Source organism: Passer domesticus, unplaced genomic scaffold (genome assembly GCF_036417665.1).
Source record: "Passer domesticus isolate bPasDom1 unplaced genomic scaffold, bPasDom1.hap1 HAP1_SCAFFOLD_63, whole genome shotgun sequence".
Taxonomy (NCBI): domain Eukaryota; kingdom Metazoa; phylum Chordata; class Aves; order Passeriformes; family Passeridae; genus Passer; species Passer domesticus.
This window is the reverse complement of record NW_026990166.1, coordinates 134,269-154,246: the sequence shown is the minus strand read 5'-3', so window position 1 is coordinate 154,246 and position 19,978 is coordinate 134,269. Positions and strand designations below refer to the sequence as shown.

Here is a 19,978-nt window from a genome sequence, read left to right as displayed (position 1 = left end):
GGGCCGGAGTGTCTGCTGAGGCACGCAGGGGACGGGGACCTCCGGCAGTCCCTCCCGGGCCCGTGCGGCTCGGGGCTGCCGCGGCCCAGGGCCAGCCGCCGTGCCGGGATGGCGGTGGCGAGGCGCCGAGGCGGAGCTGCCCCGCCGGGTCACGCTGCACCGGCACGGCACGGGCGGTACTGAGCGCCGGGCAGTCGGCACCACCAGCCCAGGGGCCACAGCCCCGGCCCTGCCTCTTTTGGGGCCAGGCACAGACAGCCCCGCGGGACGGGCACCGCTCAGCGCCCGAGGGGACGGAACAGATGCCAGAGGAGCCCCAGGAGCCCTGGACAGGGCCCTGGCGTTGCCCGCCCGGCTCCCCCGGGCCTGTGGCCATCCCGGGCAGCAGGGGCTCGCTCTGGGCCGTGCTCTCCCCGGCCAGCGGGGCTCCGGGCCAGCACCCGGCTCCTGCCACTGCCCTGAGAATGCTGAGGGGCTTTCGCGGCGGAACTGAACTTGACAGGGACAGAATTCATAGGAGACTTGTTTTGGCCTTTTACAAGGTTAACTGAGAAACAACTTAAAATCCCAGGCTAAATCGTCTGCTTTAACGTGTGGGGATTCCTTCAAGACCCTTCCTAACTCCCGTGGTGCCGGGCCGGGCCGCGTCCCAGCGAGCACCAACACCCAGCAGCTCGATGGATGCAGCATGGCTGGCACCAGGGAAATGAGTCAGTATCCCTACATCTGCCCGCTCTGCCTGCACGGCTGTCACACAACAGCAATGTTCCAGAAGGAACAGGCATTTTTACATCCTCACGACCGTGTGATCTTTGGTCCTGGTGGTGGATCAGAGAGAAAAGCCAAATGTGACAGACTAAACTTGACTCTTGGAGAGGGGTGCCTCAGCAGAGGGTCTGGGGACCTGTGGTGCCAGCCAGTGGCCCGGCACTCGGACACAGCAGCAAGACCCCAGACTATCACACTTCACCTGGGAGGGTAGAAAAGCTCAGGGGTTCTTTGTTCAAGGTCCTCCAGAGGCACCAGCTGAAGCTGCCACAGTTCCACCTTGATAAAATTGTTTAAAAAGATCCAGAGGTCTGACACTCTGCTGTGGAGGACATTCCACATGTTATATTTGCCAAATTTTCCAATCAAAAAAACCAAACAAACACACCCAACAAAATTAAATAAAACAGCAATTTTAATTATGTAACTTAATATATATACAATTGAATAAACTCAAAACACTGACTATATAATTTGGTTTAAATTACGAATAATTTGGTCCTGATAATAGCGTATGAGCAAAACTAACCATGCGGGGTATGCGTGGGGTACGGAGTGCAGGGCTTTTGGACCCCCGTCACCTCATGGACTAGCTTGTCAAGACAAAACTCCCCTTTTTATGCTGTATGTCATTACCATCTCCTCCCATTTTCAATTCGTCACACTTGTATCACCGCCCTCATCATCACCTTTACCACTCATGCTCCACCATTCTTTAAGTAAGTTGCACCACTCTTTGGGGATCTTCTTTGAGGAAGGCCTCTCCTCTTCCTCCATGTCCTGTACTTCATCTTTTGGATTACACATGTGCACCAAGCTGGTACTGTATAAACCAATATTGTGTTCTAACATTAAAGCAGTGGATCTCATATAATCAACATTTTCCTGGTGTCCAACCAAATTCTCCTCCCTTCCAACTAAATTCAGTAATTGTTATCTCTTGCTTCTTCCTGTTCTGAACAGCTGCAGGAGAACGGTGGGGAGAGGGATAAACCCTCCTCTCCCTTTCTTGCTTGGCATTACACCTTTAACTGTTTTATTATTTCCAAATATTAATTACTTTATTAATATTGATTACTCTTTCAAATTTGTCAGCATGAATCATATCTATTTATCACACACAGTTCTCATCTTTTGGGCATTTAGGAGCTTTTCATTTTGCTTTGCACCCAACAAAAAAATATACCCCCAAATGTGCACAAATAACTCCTTTAGCATGTCCTCCTTTTCAGCTGGTTTTTCCATTGTTCTCTGCTATCTTGTCCTCATCTTTCCACAAGTCCTGTGCCTATTCAAGTCCAGCCTGGGACCGTGCACACATTTGCTTTAGTTCTGTAGTGATTTATGCCCAGCCATCCTGCCAACCACACCCATTTCAATGTTGCAACAACCTAACTCTGGGCTGCAGTATGTGAATCACACTCTGCTGTGTGAGATGGCAGAGCACCAGAGCAGGCTCTGAAGAAGGGGCATTCGGTACATTAGTGAAGTGAGTGCTGGAACCTGGGCTAGCTCTTAGAACTCCGGCACTACGGCAGGAGTTGGGAACTACCTCGCTATGGGGATTTACCAGAGGCAGAACCTGTAGTGCCACTTGCTCTCCAGTGCCAGACACAAGTCACGACACGGACGAGGCACAGGAGAAAGGAGGAGGCGTCCCGTCTTCAGGTTCCACAAGGAACAGTTTAGTCCAGGCGAAGAGAACAGGATGAAAAGCCCCTAGCTGTACTGCCCAAGGGGTTTTGTACACATACAAGTCATGGGGTGGATGCAAACAATGAACCAATAGGGAATCCTCAGGAGAGGAGTGAGGGGATTACATCAAGTGTCTGGGGCCAGTTGGGGTAGGAGGGTGGAGAGGATGGGTCACAAGGGCCAATGGGGCTCCCAGGAGTAGGGGAATTCCAAAGGGGAGTTGCAGTCAGGGATTGGCCCAAAGGTTTGGCAACCAAGGGGCTGGGTTGCCTTGACAGGCAGGGAAAGAGCTGGAACAAGGGGTGGGGAAGGGCACGAGGGACAGTTTGGAGGGAGGGTAAAACCCACAGGTAAACCAAGTCAGGAAAAACATGGGGGCACAACCGAGCCCTTAAACAACACTTAAAATGAAATCAATAAAATAAATGTGAACTGCAACAATAAGAGCATCTTGAGGGACGCAGCCTGACCAGCAATGTCAGCAGGCAAAAGAAAGGTTTTGCTGAGCAATGGCCCTTTGATGAAGCAAAACATTGACAATCAGGGCAGTCCATTCATGCGGACGGGCGCACACTCTGGGGGTAGAGCTGAGGCCATGAGGTCACAGCAGGGCTCTGGGGTCACAGCAGGCTGAGCTCTCAGCAGGCCCTGAGGTCACAGAGGTGCCAGAGGTGCCAGAGCTCCGTGGTTGCACAGCAGCACAAGGAGCCAGCACTCAGTCCCTGAGCACAACTGTTGCGGCAGCAGCAGCGGTGGCAGCAGCGGTGCTGACGTTGGGACAGCGGTGTCGGGACAGCGGTGGCAGCAAGAGCTGCAGGACTGGCGGAGGACAAGGCACCATGGCCCTTGCTCTGCGCCTCCTACTCCTGCTGCTCCTGGCCGTGGCCCTGCCTGCCAGGGCTGCCCAGGCTGCTCCGCTGCAAGCGCGGCGAGCAGGTGAGCCGGCAGCCTGGCTGCCCTTTCCCGGGACAGCGCTCCCTGCTCCCTGGGAAGCGCTGGGGATGGTTTTGCCCAGGGCTTTAGGGAGGCTTTCCTGTGTGGGAGGGAGAGAGACCCCACGGGCCCTGGGCTACTCCAGCCACCCCTCCAGAGATGTTGCAAAGGGCCTGCAAAGAGGTTGGAGAGTGACCAGGAGCCAGCCCAGAGCTCCCCAGGCCCCTGTGCACCTTTGGCCATGTCCATTCACATCTGGCTCCCACAGCCTTACCCAACACCCCTGCATTGCCCAGTTCTCTGTGGCAGAAGGGGATCCCAGCATGCCACAGATATGGTTCTGATCTCCGCTCCCTTTTAGACTGGAATCGTGACATGGGTTCTCAGGAAATCCTGATGAATGATGGTTTGAAGTTCCTGGAGGATGCTGGAGGCAAGTTTTCATTCTGCCTTTCCTTAGTGAATAATCAGGGTCAGTGCAACAGAAGCTCACTTATAAACCATTTCCCTTAATATAATCTTAAGATTAAAAGAATCTGGAAACCTTGCCCTGCTCCCTTCTGGAGGCCTGAGGGCTCCCACAGGATCACTGTCAGTGGGAGGAAGGAGCATTTAGCTTTCAATCTTCCTCCCGTGTGCAATGCCAGTGTGTCCTTCCGTGTGCTCTGTGCAGTCACAGAGAAGAGCAGAGAGAGAAGGGGCCGGGCCCAGGGCTGTGCCCTGGGGCTGAGCCTTGTGGGCAGCCTGAGGATCTCCTGCAGTGCCACAGGAGCTCTTCTGTCCTGCCTTTCTTTGCAGCTGAACCTGCTGGTGAAGGTCCCACATCCAGGACTGAGGCTCTGGGAGATGCTGAGGGTAGGTCAAGGCCTTTCCCCTGGGAGAGCTGCCAGCTCAGAGCCCAAAGCTGGGCCAGGGAGGCAGCGCTGCAGGTGCCAGCACAGAACCATGCACGTGTGTGCCCGCGCCCTGCACGATCCCCTCACCGCTGCTGTGGCTCAGTGGTGCCCATGCAGATCAGCAGAGATGGCAGAAGCTTCTGTGGCTGTTGAGTTACAGGTGTGTCTGCGGGGAGGACTTCTCAAGCTCCAGGGCTGGATGCTTGGCCCCAACCCAGCTCCCATGGCAGGGGTGAGTAGTGTGTCCCTGCTGACCCCACAGGCTGAGCCCCGCTTTTGTGGGATCCATTCCTGGGAAATGGAAGTATTTTTCTCTAAGTTCCTATGACAGGGAAGATCCAAGACACAAGAGACAAGATATCCCTGGAACCACCCAAACAGATGAAGCAAGAGCTGAAGAAAATGCGGCAGGGAGGACAAGGTGGGTGCCTTTCCATCGTGCTTCCCATGGAACTCAGGAGCCGGGGGCTTTGGCTGCACATCTGGACACGCTGTGCCCGGCACAGCGGGAAGGGATCCATGGCAGCCTCGCTGCCCCGCTGCTGCTTTCACGCCCTGCAGGGCTGTTTCCCAGCCTGGCCTGGCTGCAGCTTCTGCCCAGCCTCTGCCGGAAGGCATTTGGCATCAGCTGACAGGCAGCCCATACTGTTACACATCCTGAGATTCCCCCACTATATCCAGCCCTGCAGATTAGGAAAAGGGTGGCTGTTTGGAGGTGGAAGTGCTCACATCATGCCACTGTAATCTGGCCATTTTCCTGCTCCGTAAATTTCACAAATATTACCTCTGATGCCACCGCCCAAGTGAGGAACAGCTCCATCTGATGCAGCTGTCTCCCTTCCTTTGTCAAGAGATAGACATAGAGCTTCAGTGGAAGTTGGCATTTCCTGAAGGAAGCACTCCATCTTTGGTGCCAGCCCCAGCTGCAGGAAAGAAGGCAATGCCAGACATGGGCACAGGCACAGCAGGTAATTGCTGTGCCGGGCTCAGCCGTGGCCGGGGCTGTGTGGCAGCAGCTCTTCCCCCAGGGCCTGCCCTTGCCTGGCCCAGCAGCAGCCAAAGCTGGAGGCGCCTCGGCTTCCAGGCCTCTGGAGCTCGTTCAGAGCCCCGGGGAAACGGGACTGGTGCAGCAACGTCCCTGGTGCTGCAGCTGCTGCGGAGCTGGCCCTGAGTGCCCAGAGGCCCAAGGCACAGGAGCAGCCCCGAGCGGGAGCCCTGCTGCCAGCCCAGGGCCAGAGCCAGCCCTGGCACACAATGGAAACAGTTCTCATCTTGGTTTGCTTCCAGACTGGGATGCTGGGACGGTTCCTCCATTAGCGTGGCCCTCTGAAGTTGTGAAGCCCTCCGGGCATTCTGCAGGTATGTTCTCACTGTCCCACAAAGGCGTAATATTTGACTGACTGGTAAGAACTAGGTGACAGAAGCTTCTGTGGCTGTTGTTTTACAGATGTGTCTGAAGGGTCAACTCCATCAACTCCTACCTTGGATGCTGCACAAAAGCCCACCTCCCATCACAGGAGTGAGTAGTGTGTCCCTGCTGACCCCAAAGGCTGAGCCCTGCTTTTGTGGGATCCATTCCTGGGAAATGGAACTACTTTCTCTTAAGGTCCTACGACAGGAGAGACCAAAGACATGGCAGGCAAGAAATTCCAGGACCCATTAGAAATCATGTGGCAAATGCTGAAGGAACGTCTGCAGAGAAGGCAAGGTGGGTGCATTTCCCTCATTCTTCCCCTGGGTCTCAGCAGCCGGGGGCTTTGGCTGCACATCTGGACACGCCGTGCCCGGCACAGCGGGAAGGGATCCATGGCAGCCTCGCTGCCCCGCTGCTGCTTTCACGCCCTGCAGAGCTGTTTCCCAGCCTGGCCTGGCTGCAGCTTCTGCCCAGCCTCTGCAGGAAGGCATTTGGCATCAGCTGACAGACAGCCCAAACTGGACCAACGGACATGCCCACCCTCAGATCCCCTGCAATTTCCTGGTGTCCAGGCAGATCAGATGTTGGGGCTCTTTGGGGAAGGAAGCAGCCATGGGTTGTCCCAAAATCCTGGGTGTTTTCTGATCCTTATCCATTCCTTTCACAAGTGATGCCTCCTGAAATTGTCCCCTTCCCCATTCCCAGTCAGGAATGATTCCATCTGATCCAGCTGTCACTTTTCCATTTTCCAGAAATGAAAGGAGAGCCTGTCCAGATGGAAGCATTTCCCAGAGGAAGCAGTGGTTCCGTGCCAGCCTCTGCTGCAGGAAGGGAGGCCATGCCAGGCACAGACACAGGAGGTAATTGCTGTGCCTCTGGGCCTGAGCCCTGCTGAGGCTTGAGCTGCCCTCTCTGCTGCTTGGCAGTGCGGGCACAGCCTGGACTAGAGCGGCGCAGCCCAGGGGAATTATCCCGAGCAGGCTCAGGGCACTCGGGTCCTGAACAGTCCTACTGGGGTCCCTCCATGGGAGACATGTCCTGAAACCTGGCAGTGACTGCACGGGGTGCCCACGGTGGGGAAAGGACAGAGAGGGAGAGCAAGGCTCCAGTGTGTCCTAAGAGGGCCTGGCTGTTTGCCCTTGGGATCTGGGGGTGTCCCCACAGAAGGAGGGCAGGAGGGACAGAGGGAGGTAGGGAGGCATAGCTGTGGCACTGCCTGCTGCAGTTTGCCCCAGGGCTTTAGGGAGGATTTCCTCTGTGTCTGAGGGAGAGAGCCCCAGGGCCCTGTGCTGCTCCAGCCACCCCTCCCTGGGATGTTGCTGAGGGCAGGGAAAGAGTGTGGAGAGTGACCAGGAGCCAGCCCAGAGCTCCCCAGGCCCCTGTGCACCTTTGGCCATGTCTATTCACATCTGGCTCCCACGGCCTTAGCCGACCCCCTTGCAGTGCCCAGTTCCCTGTGGCAGAAGGGGATCCCAGCACACCCTGGAAAGTGTTCTCATCTGTGCTCCGTTCTAGATGAGGTTGCTGGGAAGGCTTCTCCATCAGCTTGGATGAATAAAGTTTTGAAGCCCTTGGAGCCTCCTGCAGGTATGTTCTCAGTGTGCCACCAAGGAAGAATTGTAGACAAGCAGGCAGGAACCAGGTGACAGAAGCTTCTGTGGCTGTTGTGTTACAGATGTATCTACAGGGAGGACTTCTCCAGCTTCTCCAGCTCCTACCTTGGATGCTATACGCAAGCCCAGCTCCCATCACAGTGGTGAGTAGTGTGTCCCTGCTGACCTCAAAGGCTGAGCCTTGCTTTTGTAGGATCCATTCCTGGGAAATGGAAGTATTTTTCTCTAAGGTACTCCAACAGGGAAAGTCCAAGATACAACAGATAAGATGTCCCTGCAACCATCCAAACAGATGAGGCAAGAGCTGAAGGAACCCCTGCAGACAAGAGAAGGTGGGTGCATTTCTCTCATGCTTCCCCTGGGACTCAGCAGCCGGGGGCTTTGGCTGCACATCTGGACACGCCGTGCCCGGCACAGCGGGAAGGGATCCATGGCAGCCTCGCTGCCCCGCTGCTGCTTTCACGCCCTGCAGGGCTGTTTCCCAGCCTGGCCTGGCTGCAGCTTCTGCCCAGCCTCTGCCGGAAGGCATTTGGCATCAGCTGACAGGCAGCCCAAACTGTAACACACCCTGAGATCCCCCACTATATCGAGCCCTGCAGATTAGGAAAAGGGTGCCTGTTTGGAGGTGGAAGTGCTCACATCATGCCACTGTAATCTGGCCATTTTCCTGCTCCATAAATTTCACAAATATTACCTCTGATGCCACCGTCCAAGTGGGGAACAGCTCCATCTGATGCAGCTGTCTCCCTTCGTTTGTCAAGAGATGGACATAGTGCTTCAGTGGAAGTTGGCATTTCTTGAAGGAAGCACTCCATCTTCGGTGCCAGCCCCTGCTGCAGGAAAGAAGGCAATGCCAGACACGGGCACAGGCACAGACGGTAATTGCTGTGCCGGGCTCAGCCCTGGCCGGGGATGTGTGGCAGCAGCTCTTCCCCCAGGGCCTGCCCTTGCCCGGCCCAGCAGCAGCCAAAGCTGGAGGTGCCTCGGCTTCCAGGCCTCTGGAGCTGGTTCAGAGCCCCGGGGAAATGGGACTGGTGCAGCAACGTCCCTGGTGCTGCAGCTGCTGCGGAGCTGGCCCTGAGTGCCCAGAGGCCCAAGGCACAGGAGCAGCCCCGAGCGGGAGCCCTGCTGCCAGCACAGGGCCAGAGCCAGCCCTGGCACACAATGGAAACAGTTCTCATCTTGGTTTGCTTCCAGACTGGGAGGCTGAGAAGGATTCTCCATTAGCCTGGCGCTCAGAAGTTGTGCAGCCCTCCGAGCATTCTGCAGGTATGTTCTCACTATCCCAACAAGGCGTAATGTTTGACTGACTGGTCAGGACCAGGTGACAGAAGCTTCTGTGGCTGTTGTGTTACAGCCGTGTCTGAAGGGACAACTCCATCAACTCCTACCTTGGATGCTGCACAAAAGCCCACCTCCCATCACAGGAGTGAGTAGTGTGTCCCTGCTGACCCCAAAGGCTGAGCCTTGCTTTTGTGGGGTCCATTCCTGGGAAATGGAACTACTTTCTCTTAAGGTCCTACGACAGGAGAGACCAAAGACATGGCAGGCAAGAAATTCCAGGACCCATTAGAAATCATGTGGCAAATGCTGAAGGAATGTCTGCAGAGAAGACAAGGTGGGTTCATTTCCCTCATGCTTCCCCTGGGACTCAGCAGCCAGGGGCTTTGGCTGCACATCTGGACACGCCGTGCCCGGCACAGCGGGAAGGGATCCATGGCAGCCTCGATGCCCCGCTGCTGCTTTCACGCCCTGCAGGGCTGTTTCCCAGCCTGGCCTGGCTGCAGCTTCTGCCCAGCCTCTGCAGGAAGGCATTTGGCATCAGCTGACAGACAGCCCCAATTGCATCACAGTCCATGGCCACCCTCAGATCCCCTGCAATTTCCTGATGTCCAGGCAGATCAGAAGTTGGGGCTGTTTGAGGAAGGAAGCAGCCTTGGGTTCTCCCAAAATCCTGGGTGTTTTCTGATCCTTATCCATTCCTTTCACAAGTGATGTCTCACCTTCCCCATTCCCAGTCAGGAATGTTTCCATCTGATCCAGCTGTCTCTTTTCCATTTTCCAGAAATGAAAGGAGAGCCTGTCCAGATGGAAGCATTTCCCAGAGGAAGCAGTGGTTCCATGCCAGCCTCGGCTGCAGGAAGGGAGGCCATGCCAGGCACAGACACAGGAGGTAATTGCTGTGCCTCTGGGCCTGAGCCCTGCTGAGGCTTGAGCTGCCCTCTCTGCTGCTTGGCAGTGCGGGCACAGCCTGGACTAGAGCAGCACAGCCCAGGGGAATTATCCCGAGCAGGCTCAGGGCACTCGGGCCCTGAGCAGTCCTGCTAGGGTCCCTCCTTGGGAGACATGTCCTGAAACCTGGCAGTGACTGCACGGGGTGCCCACGGTGGGGAAAGGACAGAGGGGGAGAGCAAGGCTCCAGTGTGTCCTGAGAGGGCCTGGCTGTTTGCCCTTGGGATCTGGGGGGTGTCCCCACAGAAGGAGGGCAGGAGGGAGTGTAGGAGGGAGGCATAGCTGTGGCACTGCCTGCTGCAGTTTGCCCCAGGGCTTTAGGGAGGATTTTCTGTGAGTTTGAGGGAGAGAGCCCCAGGGCCCTGGGCTACTCCAGCCACCCCTCCCAGGGATGTTGCTGAGGGCAGGGAAAGAGTGTGGAGAGTGATCAGGAGCCAGCCCAGAGCTCCCCAGGCGCCTATGCACCTTTGGCCATGTCCATTCACATCTGGGTCCCATAGCCTTACCCGACCCCCTTGCAGTGCCCTATTCCCTGTAGCATTAGGGGATCCCAGCATGTCACAGATATGGTTCTGATCTCCGCTCCCTTTTAGACGGGAATCGTGACATGGGTTTTCAGGAAGTCCTGATGAAGGATGGTTTGAAGTTCCTGGAGGATGCTGGAGGCAAGTTTTCATTCTGCCTTTCCTGAGTGAATAATCAGGATCAATGCAACAAAAGCTCATTTATAAACTATTTCCCTTAACATTATGTAAGGGCCGAAGGATTCTGAGAATCTTTCCCTGCTCCCTTCTGGAGCCCTGAGGGATCCCACAGGATCGCTGTCAGTGGGAGGAAGGAGCATTGATCTTTCAGTCCTCCTCCCGTGTGCTGTGCCAGTGTGTCCTTCCGTGTGCTCTGTGCAGTCACAGAGAAGAGCAGAGAGGGAAGGGGCCGGGCCCAGGGCTGTGCCCTGGGGCTGAGCCTTGTGGGCAGCCTGAGGATCTCCTGCAGTGCCACAGGAGCTCTTCTGTCCTGCCTTTCTTTGCAGCTGAACCTGCTGGTGAAGGTCCCACATCCAGGACTGAGGCTCAGGGAGATGCTGAGGGTAGGTCAAGGCCTTTCCCCTGGGAGAGCTGCCAGCTCAGAGCCCAAAGCTGGGCGAGGGAGGCAGCGCTGCAGGTGCCAGCACAGAACCATGCACGTGTGTGCCCTTGCCCTGCACGATCCCCTCACCGCTGCTGCGGCTCAGTGGTGCCCGTGCAGATCAGCCGAGATGGCAGAAGCTTCTGTGGCTGTTGAGTTACAGGTGTGTCTGCAGGGAGGACTTCTCAAGCTCCAGGGTTGGATGCTTGGCCCCAACCCAGCTCCCATGGCAGGGGTGAGTAGTGTGTCCCTGCTGACCCCACAGGCTGAGCCCCGCTTTTGTGGGATCCATTCCTGGGAAATGGAACTACTTTCTCTTAAGGTCCTCCAAAAGGAAAGACCCAAGATACTGCAGCCAAAAAGTCTCATGACTCAGATGAATTCCTGAGACAAACACAGAAGGAAGCACCTGGAGGACAAGGTGGGTGCCTTTCCTTCATGCTTCCCCTGGGACTCAGCAGCCGGGGGCTTTGGCTGCACATCTGGACACGCCGTGCCCGGCACAGTGGGAAGGGATCCATGGCAGCCTCGCTGCCCAGCTGCTGCAGTCTTGCCCTGCAGGGCTTTTTCCCAGCCTGGCCTGGCTGCAATTCCTCCCCAGCCTCTGCAGGATGGAATTTGGCATTAGCTGATAGGGTGCCCCAACTGTACTGTGGGCCTGAGATCCCCTGCCATTTCCCAGTCTCTGAGAAGATCAGGCGGTGCAGCTGTTTGCACAAGGGAGCGCACTGGCCCAGCCCCAATTACCTGGGCTTTTTCCTGATCTTTATCTGTGACTTAGACAAGCATTGCCTCCTGAAGGTGCCACCTCCCCAGTGGGGAATATTTCCATTTGATCCAGTTGTCCCTTTTTTCCTTTTTCAAGTGATGGACCAAAAGGCTGTTCAGGAGGAGGAACACTCAGGGAGAAGCAGTGGCTCATTGGCAGCCCCTGCTGCGGGAAGGAAGGCGATGCCAGACACGGGCACAGGCACAGCAGGTAACTGCTGTGCCAGGCTCAGCCCTGGCCGGGGCTGTGTGGCAGCAGCTCTTCCCCCAGGGCCTGCCCTTGCCCGGCCCGGCAGCAGCCAAAGCTGGAGGCGCCTGGGCTTCCAGGCCTCTGGAGCTTGTTCAGAGCCCCGGGGAAATGGGACTGGTGCAGCAACGTCCCTGGCGCTGCAGCTGCTGCGGAGCTGGCCCTGAGTGCCCAGAGGCCCAAGGCACAGGAGCAGCCCCGAGCGGGAGCCCTGCCGCCAGCCCAGGGCCAGAGCCAGCCCTGGCTCCCGACTGGGCAGGGGCTGCGCTGGCTCCTGACAGGGCCTGAGCCTGTCCCCTGGGGCTGGGGGTGCTGTCACGGGGCAGGGAGGGCCAGGGCTGGCATTGGCTGCTCAGGGATGGCTTTGGCCCGTGTCCCTGGCAGCAGCCACTGCCCAAGCAGCTGCGCTGCCCCCGGGCTCTCCTCCCGGCCTGCTGGGCTTTGTTGGCTGGCACAGCCTGTGCCCAGGGCCGGCAAGGTGCCTGCAGGCCCCAGCTCTGGGGGAAACAGAGAACATCCTGCCCGTATCCACTGTGCTGCCAGCTCAGCAGTGCAGCACAGCATGGGCTCACGCTCCCCATCACTCCCACAGATGCAGCCAGCACCACAAGACCTGTTACCCATGCCCAGGATGGCCTCAGATGGGGTTTCTGTCAGGGAACAGTCTGCTGGCTAGGGTTACTGGCAGGCGTCCTTTATTTGGAGCTTGTCTTCATGTTCTGCTGCTTTGGAATCTGGTATTCTTGGAACAGAGAACAGTGAGTGTTTGTGCTCTCCAACAGCGTCTTTTAGAAGTCTAATTTGGACAGGGAACATTCCCATTGAAACTGCAGTGGGGTTATGGCCAATCCATGATTGTCCAAATAACTCTGCTGAGGGTTCTGCTGCTGCCCAGTGCTTCCATTGGCCTCTCAATTGCTGGGCCTTGTCCTGGGGGCCCCGCTGGGGCTGCAGCCAGAGCTGGCTCCCACTGAGGCTGCCTGGCCAAGAGCAGCCCCAGGGGCACGGGGCAGAGGCAGAGGGAGGTGGGGAGGAGAAAGAGCAGGGCCGAGATTGCCCTTGAAAGGCAGAGGCGCTCTGGGGCCCGCTCCTGGCCAGGGACCCTGCCCAGAGCCGTGCCCTGCTGGCCGGGGCCTTGAGGGGCAGCTGTCCAGCGGGGCCCAGCTGTGCCAGCAGCTCCAGCCGTGCTGGGGAGCCTTGCCAGCTCTGGGCCCTGCTGTGCACGAGGGTCCCTGTGTGCCACTGGCAGCTGGGGCCTCAGCCACCTCCTCTCTGCACAGGAGCACCTCGGGACAGGAGTTGGAAGACGGTGGCTGCACCTCACACCCAGACAGCGTGAGCAGCTTCTCCAGCAGCAGTAACGGCCTGGACAGCCCTCTCAAGTGTTCTGTGAAGAGGACCCCAGAACAACCGTCAACAAGGAAGTCTCTTATTGCCCTGTAGATCCCACTGCCACCTGCTCTCCCCATGGGCCTCCCCAAGCTGCCTTCATTCCTTTTTTTCTCTCTGTCTGTCCCATCCCAGCCAACCCGAGTTCCGCTAGGGACCCCAGGACCAGCCCAGCACCTTCCAGCACCTCCTGAGACCAACGCATCCCTTCCCCTGACCCTGAGCCCCCTGGCCTTGCCCTCTAGGCAACACTGAAGGTGACACCCCACCCCACCCCACCCCACCCCACCCCACCCTCCCCCCCCCTCCAACTCCCGCTTGCAGGGTAGGCAATGGCCCATTCCTGTGTTCAAATAAAGAGATGGATTTGTGTCCTAGTTTGAAAGCCAAACCAGTGAGAGGCTCCAAGTCAGAAATACAATTTATTAGGAAACGGGAAAAAAAACCAAAATACATGCAATAATACAAAAGAAAAACCACTGACAGGGTCAGAATACAGCCTGACACCCTGCTAGTTAGGGTGGTGGTAGCAGTCCAGATGAAATGGACTTGTGGAAGTGGTGATCCTGTCGAAACAATCTGGTAGCTCTCATCCTCTGGAAAAGCAGTGGGTAAGGGCGGCGGTTCCTCTGGAATCCAGTGGAGAGGCTGCTTGTTGTGTCCCAAAACCCAGATTATATCCAGCTGGGGATGCTTAGCTCCTCCCCCATGGGCAGAGCATCTCACAGTGGGCTGATATCATTCTGCCTCATACTGTGGGTCCTTGATTAGCCATGAAACAGAAATGGCTCTGGGAGGGAGTTATCTCTGAGTCATGTGGCAAGACATTGATGGGCCCATTAACAGGAGATAAGGAAGAAACAATGCCCCTCCTGGTTTCAGCAGCTCTTCAGGATGGCATTAGAATACATCTTTACACTGCAACCCAGGACAAGCGGTCACCCCAGTGTCCAGGTGGCAGCAGCAGCAAAGCCCACCCAGCACCAGCACTGACTGAGCTCCATGCCCAGGAGGAGCCGTGGATGCCCACGGTGTGGGCAGGCAGAAGCCAGGCAGGGGCTGCTGTTGAAATGGAGGTTTTGGGGGGTTCAATTAAGTTAGCAATATGGACTAAGCATTTAAATTTTAAATTGTAGAATTATGTGTTGAATTTTAACCTTTTACTTAAGAAACCTCTGCCATGGTACAAAGGGCATAGGAAAATGCAAATTTCTGAAGCTTCTTGCTATGAAGGACAATACCAGCGTAATAAATAGGGCAGGAGATCTTTCTCCTTTTTAATGCCTTTATTTAAAAAATTCAGCTCAGGTTGGGGAGAAAGGACAGGTCACCCGCACCCCACTGCTCCCAGGAGTGGCACGGAGGAGGAGGATGATGCAGCTGTGACCGCTGGTATGCAGGCAGAGCTGGGGCTTCCGTCCTCGAGGGAGTAGTGGGAATTCCACTTTTTTGGTCTAACATTCCAGGTCCTCTTCCTAGCTGACATCCTTTCAGGTTAGGGTGAAAAGTAAAAAGGATCTTAGCAGATACTGGATTAAGTTCCTCACCTTTGGACATTACTTAGGTTTCTTAGTTCCATGTTGGCTCATTGTTTTTAGGGTTTTTTTCCTGGAAAATTGCAAAATTTGGTGAAATGCATTCTCATCTGCATACTAGCTCTGGTGTCATCCCCCCCACCCTGCTACCTGCAGGCTCAGGTGAATCAGCAGGGGGACAATTGCGCTTGATTTCTAACCATTAACAGGTAATTGAAGAAAAACTATTAACAAGAGGTGATTGCAATGTGAAGCTACCAACAAGAAACAGTCAAAACTTCAACTCACAACAACTGGCCCTACCTGTTTAACTTTGCAGCCTTAAAAAAAAAGGACAACTTTTTTACACATAACAGTCCCCCCTTTTTTTCTTTGATCAGGCTGAAGCTTAAGCTTGCATCAACTTGCAATTTTTGGCTCATTAGCATAGAATTTCTTATAATTTTTATATTGATTATAAAATTCCTGAGCACTTTGGTGATCATAGTTACTCAATTTCATTCCTTTTTTTGGTTTTTTTCAGGTTAATTTCTTTAGAGATCCGTAGGTTATTCTGTACGGCAGATGTCACTATTTTAAATAAGCAGGGAAATAAGAAGAGCAAACTAACATGTGTACACACTGTGAAGAAGGCTTTAGTTTTCCAACCTCTTTTGAAAGTCCATGGGTTATCCCACAAGTGGAATCCAGTGCAGGAGTCCTTTCTTGATTTCTTACATATGCTAGTTTTCTTATTTCGTTTAAGATGCTTCAAACGACTGCTACAACTAATTTGATTTGATAAATTACTGTTTTGGTTTAGGTGAGTTGGTCATTAATATGATTAAGAGCTAATGCGGTCTGATTAGATATTATCTCTAATACTGCTTGTAGCTTCATAATTTTGTTTACTATATATTGCTTCTTCCATTTGGTTTTTCTTAAATCGCTGTATATAGGAACTGTTCAACTTGATCCAGATTCTTTGGGTAATATAAAGAAAGCTTGTTTTATAATCCTAATGATGCAACTGCCAGACCAGTCTCTTGGCAATTTAGTGGATGCTGTAGTAGCATAGATCCAAAACAGGTGTTTAGGGGTCTCCCGAAACGTACGATTAGTTTCTGTTGGGCCCTGCCAATATTTAGAAATTTCTTTCATTCTCCAAAAGAGGTTTATCTCTTTTTTATCATACTCATAAAGTCTATATGTTTTATTGTAAATGCACTTGTTCTCTTTTTTCTTAACAGGCCAAATTCTATTTGGATCTCTTGGGATCCACCGCGTAGCAGAGTCTTTTACTGCTAAATACCTTTTACAAGCCATTCTTCCTACTGGCGTACTGTACCCCTTCCTTTCCTTAACATACATTCTTCTCTTATTAGATTTTTACTTGGGGGTGTTGCTAAATGGTCTTGTTCTCTTCTTCTTTTACTATTTCTTTTCCTCTGACCAGATTTACCAGGCTTGCTTCAGTAGCATCATGTTCAAAGTACCACCAGGCCTCTTCTACAGGGTGCTCTGCCAGGAGTTGCTGCCTAAAGGTGGCGGTGTTCCGGGCCATCCAATAGATTTTCTCATTCTCTTGATAAAAGATCAACTGGGAGAGGTTAACACAATTACGGCTTAAATTGGTGTGGACTCTCAACAAAGAACTTACTTCTTCTTCCTCACAGAGGGGTTGGTAGTACTCACTGCACGGCTCTCTTGGGCTCCCCAGAGCACCACTAGCAATGAAAGCCATTATTACTACCCTTCCCAAGAGTCCGGTATGGGTCATCTTGCACAGCCTGCCCACCCGGCCTTGCTTCTTGGGGATTTTACTAAGGAGAAGTTCCCAAGCTCTTTAGAGTCTCTTCTATTTGCTTCCCTGGTTAAACCTCTCTTGATCTGTCCTTACTGATTTGGTCTCTCTTAGGGGAGTACTCTGCAGAAGATTAACCCTCAGTCTTTGGTACTAAGTTGGGAGGACTTCACCAGAATTACCTATTAACAATTTTTAACTTTTACAAATCTCTTAAAACACTTTAGGATATGTTATGATTCTAAACTCTTTTCTTATGCAGTTCATCAGTCTTTTTGGCTCTTCCTTTTGAGTGTCAACTTTAAGTCTTTTGGTCCTTTTACAATGGTATACTCAGCTGAATTAACTCCTGATGTGGCTGAATCCTGTCCTGAGTTAGGGGGTGAGGGTGGTGTGGAATCTGATCCAATACCAGAGGGAAACACTGACCAATCTTGTCCAATGCTGGCGGGTGGGACTGGTCCTTTAATTCTCGTGATGTGGGTCCAACCCTTTTCTCTGGTCCGCACAGCTGAATTAGCGATGAGGAGTACCTGAAAGGGGCCTTCAAATTTAGGCATTAATGGTCTACTATTGCAGGATTATTTCAAAACCCAATCTCCTGGGTTAATGTTACGTGCTTTTCTGTCAAGAGGGGAGGTTTGGGGGAGGTATCCTCTTTTTCTAAGTCCTTCCAGGGTTCTTCCAATGACTTCTAAATATTTTCTGGTAGCTGCTTCTTCTTCCAAATAGTCTCCTGTGCTACAGGGTGTTAACAAGAATGGCAGTCCAAGCATCATTTCATAGGGTGAAATCCCTATATCAGACCGGGGTCTTGTTCTGATGCGCAAAAGCATTAGGGGCAAACACTTTAGCCAATTCATTTTTGTTTCTTCGATCAGTTTAGTTAATACTAATTTTTGAGAGTTTTGTTCATCCCTTCCATCCTCCCAGAACTCTGGGGGTGCCACGGAGTATGTAATCTCCATTTTATTCCTAAAACTTCAATTATATTTTGCAATGTTTGGGCCACAAAATGTGGACCTCGGTCTGAGTCTATGGTATTCACCATTCCATATCTGGGGATGATGTTCTCCAAGATTACCCTTGCCACAACCTGGGCTGTTTCCTTTTTTGTCGGGAAGGCTTCTACCCAATGGGTGAGATGATCTACTATAACCAGTAGATGCTTCTATCCTTACTCTGGGGGCATCTTAGTGAAATCCATCTCTATGCTCTGGAAAGGCCTGAGAGTCAATTCCCTCCCTCCAGCTGCTACCTTTTTCATAACCTTCTGGTTCACTTTTTGGCAAATTAAACAGCCTTTTCTAATTGCTTCTGCTAGGTCATATACACTTATGCACAAGTTATTTCTTAGGAAATGATCACATAGTCCTTGGACTCCTCAGTGAGTTAAATTATGTGGTCCTGTTAGCACTGTCCCAGCAAGTGCTTTGTTTAGGAACACCCGTCCATCTGATCTTAACCACTCCCCTCGCTGCCCTTGGTGCAACTTTAAATCTTTTATAGCCTTTACTTTTTTTTTTTACTAAATATAGGTTCTTATCTTCCTCCCTCCTCAGGCATGGTTTCTGCTTTAAAAACTTCTACCGGATCCCCTGGTTCTAAAGCTGCTTCCTTTGCTCTCCTGATCAGCTAGCCACGGTTTCACAACTTTAGGCTGAACAGTTTTGGGGGTCCAGTTGCTCCACAGTACCAGCAGCGCCTTTCGCTCAAAGGGGCTTGAGGCCTCTCCATTCCTCCTGTCCCTGACAGTACTGGCGTTTCCTTGCCTGCTCCTGGTGGTGGACTCTCCCACTCTTTTGTTACCTTGGATTGTAGGATAGAGTTGCTTGCCCCCCACATTTCCTCTAGCTATAGCGACCATGATACTAGCCTTGGCCTTTGCTTTTTCTTCTTGCCTCCTTAAATATACCTTCAATGCTTCTTTCAATAACTCATTAATGTCCTTCTCTGGCCAATCTTCAATCTTTTCCAGTTTTCTCTGTTTATCAGGCCAAGATGTAGTAAGAAATTGGACCTTTAGTAGCACCTGACCCTCCTTGGTGTCCGGGTCTGTTCTGGAGTACAACTGGAAGTTCTGCTTTAGGCAATTAAGCCAAGTAGCAGGAGTTTCATCCTTCTCTTGTGCACTCTTGAATGCTAATTTTGTATTAGTTGCATTGGGAACTGATTCTCTGATTCCCCCTGATTATCAAAGACCTGTACTCTATCATGGCCTTCCTTGCTTCCTTCCTCCTGATTAGGGTTCCAATTGGGATCCACTAGTGGCAATTTTTCTGCACCTGATGGCACTTGGGGCCCTGGATGATTATCTTTGTCCCAAATTCTTATGCTAGCACCTCTAATAATTCGGAACTCTTCTGGGGAAAATAATATATTTAGAATGGAATTCATTTCCCCCAAGTGCAGATATTTAGACCTAAGAATTGATCCACTTGGTTTGCAATACCCACAGGGTCTTCAACTAAATTCCCTAACTCCCTCTTGAATCCTCTCACCTCAGAAGCAGTTAGAGGAGCATTCACAAAACCAACACCTCCTGCTACTCCTCCCATAGGAACTTCTCTAAGGGGAAAAAGTCTCTCTACCTTGGAGGTCATGGATCGGGTACCGCAGTGTGGCCCATCTTCAGACACAAAATTACTCATTTGAGGGCTATTAGCATTAACCTGGACCTGCTGTAGGCCAACAGCTGTATCTGGTGATAAGAGGTTACCAGGTAAGGAGGCATTTGTCTCCCAGTTAGGAGGAGGTGGAGGGACAGCAGTAGGAGGGGGAGAAGAGCTTGAGTGCATGTTAAGTGGAGCTGGAGAAGGGGTGGAGCATGCAGCAGCTGAAGTAGGCACTAGTGGGGGTGCAGAAGCAGCTAAAGGAGTCGAAGGGGGTGGTGAGGGAATGGCCCCCATGGCCGCCGGGGGAAGAGACGGATCTGCTATTTGAGGTGCCTGAAGGAGAGGGTTCTAAGGTGGAGGGGCATCAGGAGGCAAGTAGTCCAGGGGGTGCCACCTTTTACTAATCTCTTTAATTCCAGCATCCCCTCCTTCATTCCCCTCTTTTGTCCTCTGCACCTTACAAATTCGCACTCCTTCATCCTCGAAAGCACTCTTTAACCAACAAGCTACATATAATAATTGCTGGGGATCAGTATCCTCTCGAGCTGTCACACACTGACTCAGCTGTTGACACATCCACTTGTCTTTTGTCCCACACCAGAGCCATCCACCTTGCACGTCCAATTCTGGCCACGCTTCTGAACAGTAGTGAATCATCTTAAATTTATCTAAGCCCTCTGTGGCCTCTATAGAGTCCCATCTCTCTAACAGTTCACCTAGGGGAATATGGGGAGTTATATTCCCCAGTCTCTGGCCACTTTCCTTACTATTACACCCTTCCATTTTTTCGGGCCTCAAAAATTACAAAGGTGCTTCTGCTACTGACAGGCAGCTCAAAAGTAAATCCTATTTGTGAAGTCCCAGCCTCCTCTGCCGAAACTCCAATATGCCTGACCCTTTTCGTCAGGACTTTGTTGAGACCTCAGCCTCCTTTGCCAAGACTCAACAAAAAAAACCTCAAGACC

General features: G+C 52.8%; 1 protein-coding gene across 7 annotated transcripts in view; it reads left to right on the top strand.

The window, feature by feature from the left end:
• LOC135293027 (uncharacterized) overlaps positions 1 to 13,210 on the top strand; it is a 96,498-nt gene extending 83,288 nt beyond the window's left edge. For all 7 annotated transcript variants that reach the window (XM_064407035.1, XM_064407032.1, XM_064407030.1 and 4 more), the window contains 15 exons: positions 7,222 to 7,293; positions 7,382 to 7,462; positions 7,550 to 7,651; positions 8,081 to 8,197; positions 8,517 to 8,588; positions 8,677 to 8,748; positions 8,836 to 8,937; positions 9,385 to 9,492; positions 10,145 to 10,216; positions 10,582 to 10,638; positions 10,840 to 10,911; positions 10,999 to 11,097; positions 11,542 to 11,655; positions 12,284 to 12,449; positions 12,972 to 13,210. In XM_064407035.1, coding sequence (XP_064263105.1) covers positions 7,222 to 7,293; positions 7,382 to 7,462; positions 7,550 to 7,651; positions 8,081 to 8,197; positions 8,517 to 8,588; positions 8,677 to 8,748; positions 8,836 to 8,937; positions 9,385 to 9,492; positions 10,145 to 10,216; positions 10,582 to 10,638; positions 10,840 to 10,911; positions 10,999 to 11,097; positions 11,542 to 11,655; positions 12,284 to 12,449; positions 12,972 to 13,134 — 1,469 coding nt within the window. In that variant the 3' untranslated portion in view covers positions 13,135 to 13,210. The remainder of the gene's footprint in view (positions 1 to 7,221; positions 7,294 to 7,381; positions 7,463 to 7,549; positions 7,652 to 8,080; positions 8,198 to 8,516; positions 8,589 to 8,676; positions 8,749 to 8,835; positions 8,938 to 9,384; positions 9,493 to 10,144; positions 10,217 to 10,581; positions 10,639 to 10,839; positions 10,912 to 10,998; positions 11,098 to 11,541; positions 11,656 to 12,283; positions 12,450 to 12,971) is intronic.
• The last annotated feature ends 6,768 nt before the right edge of the window (positions 13,211 to 19,978 follow it).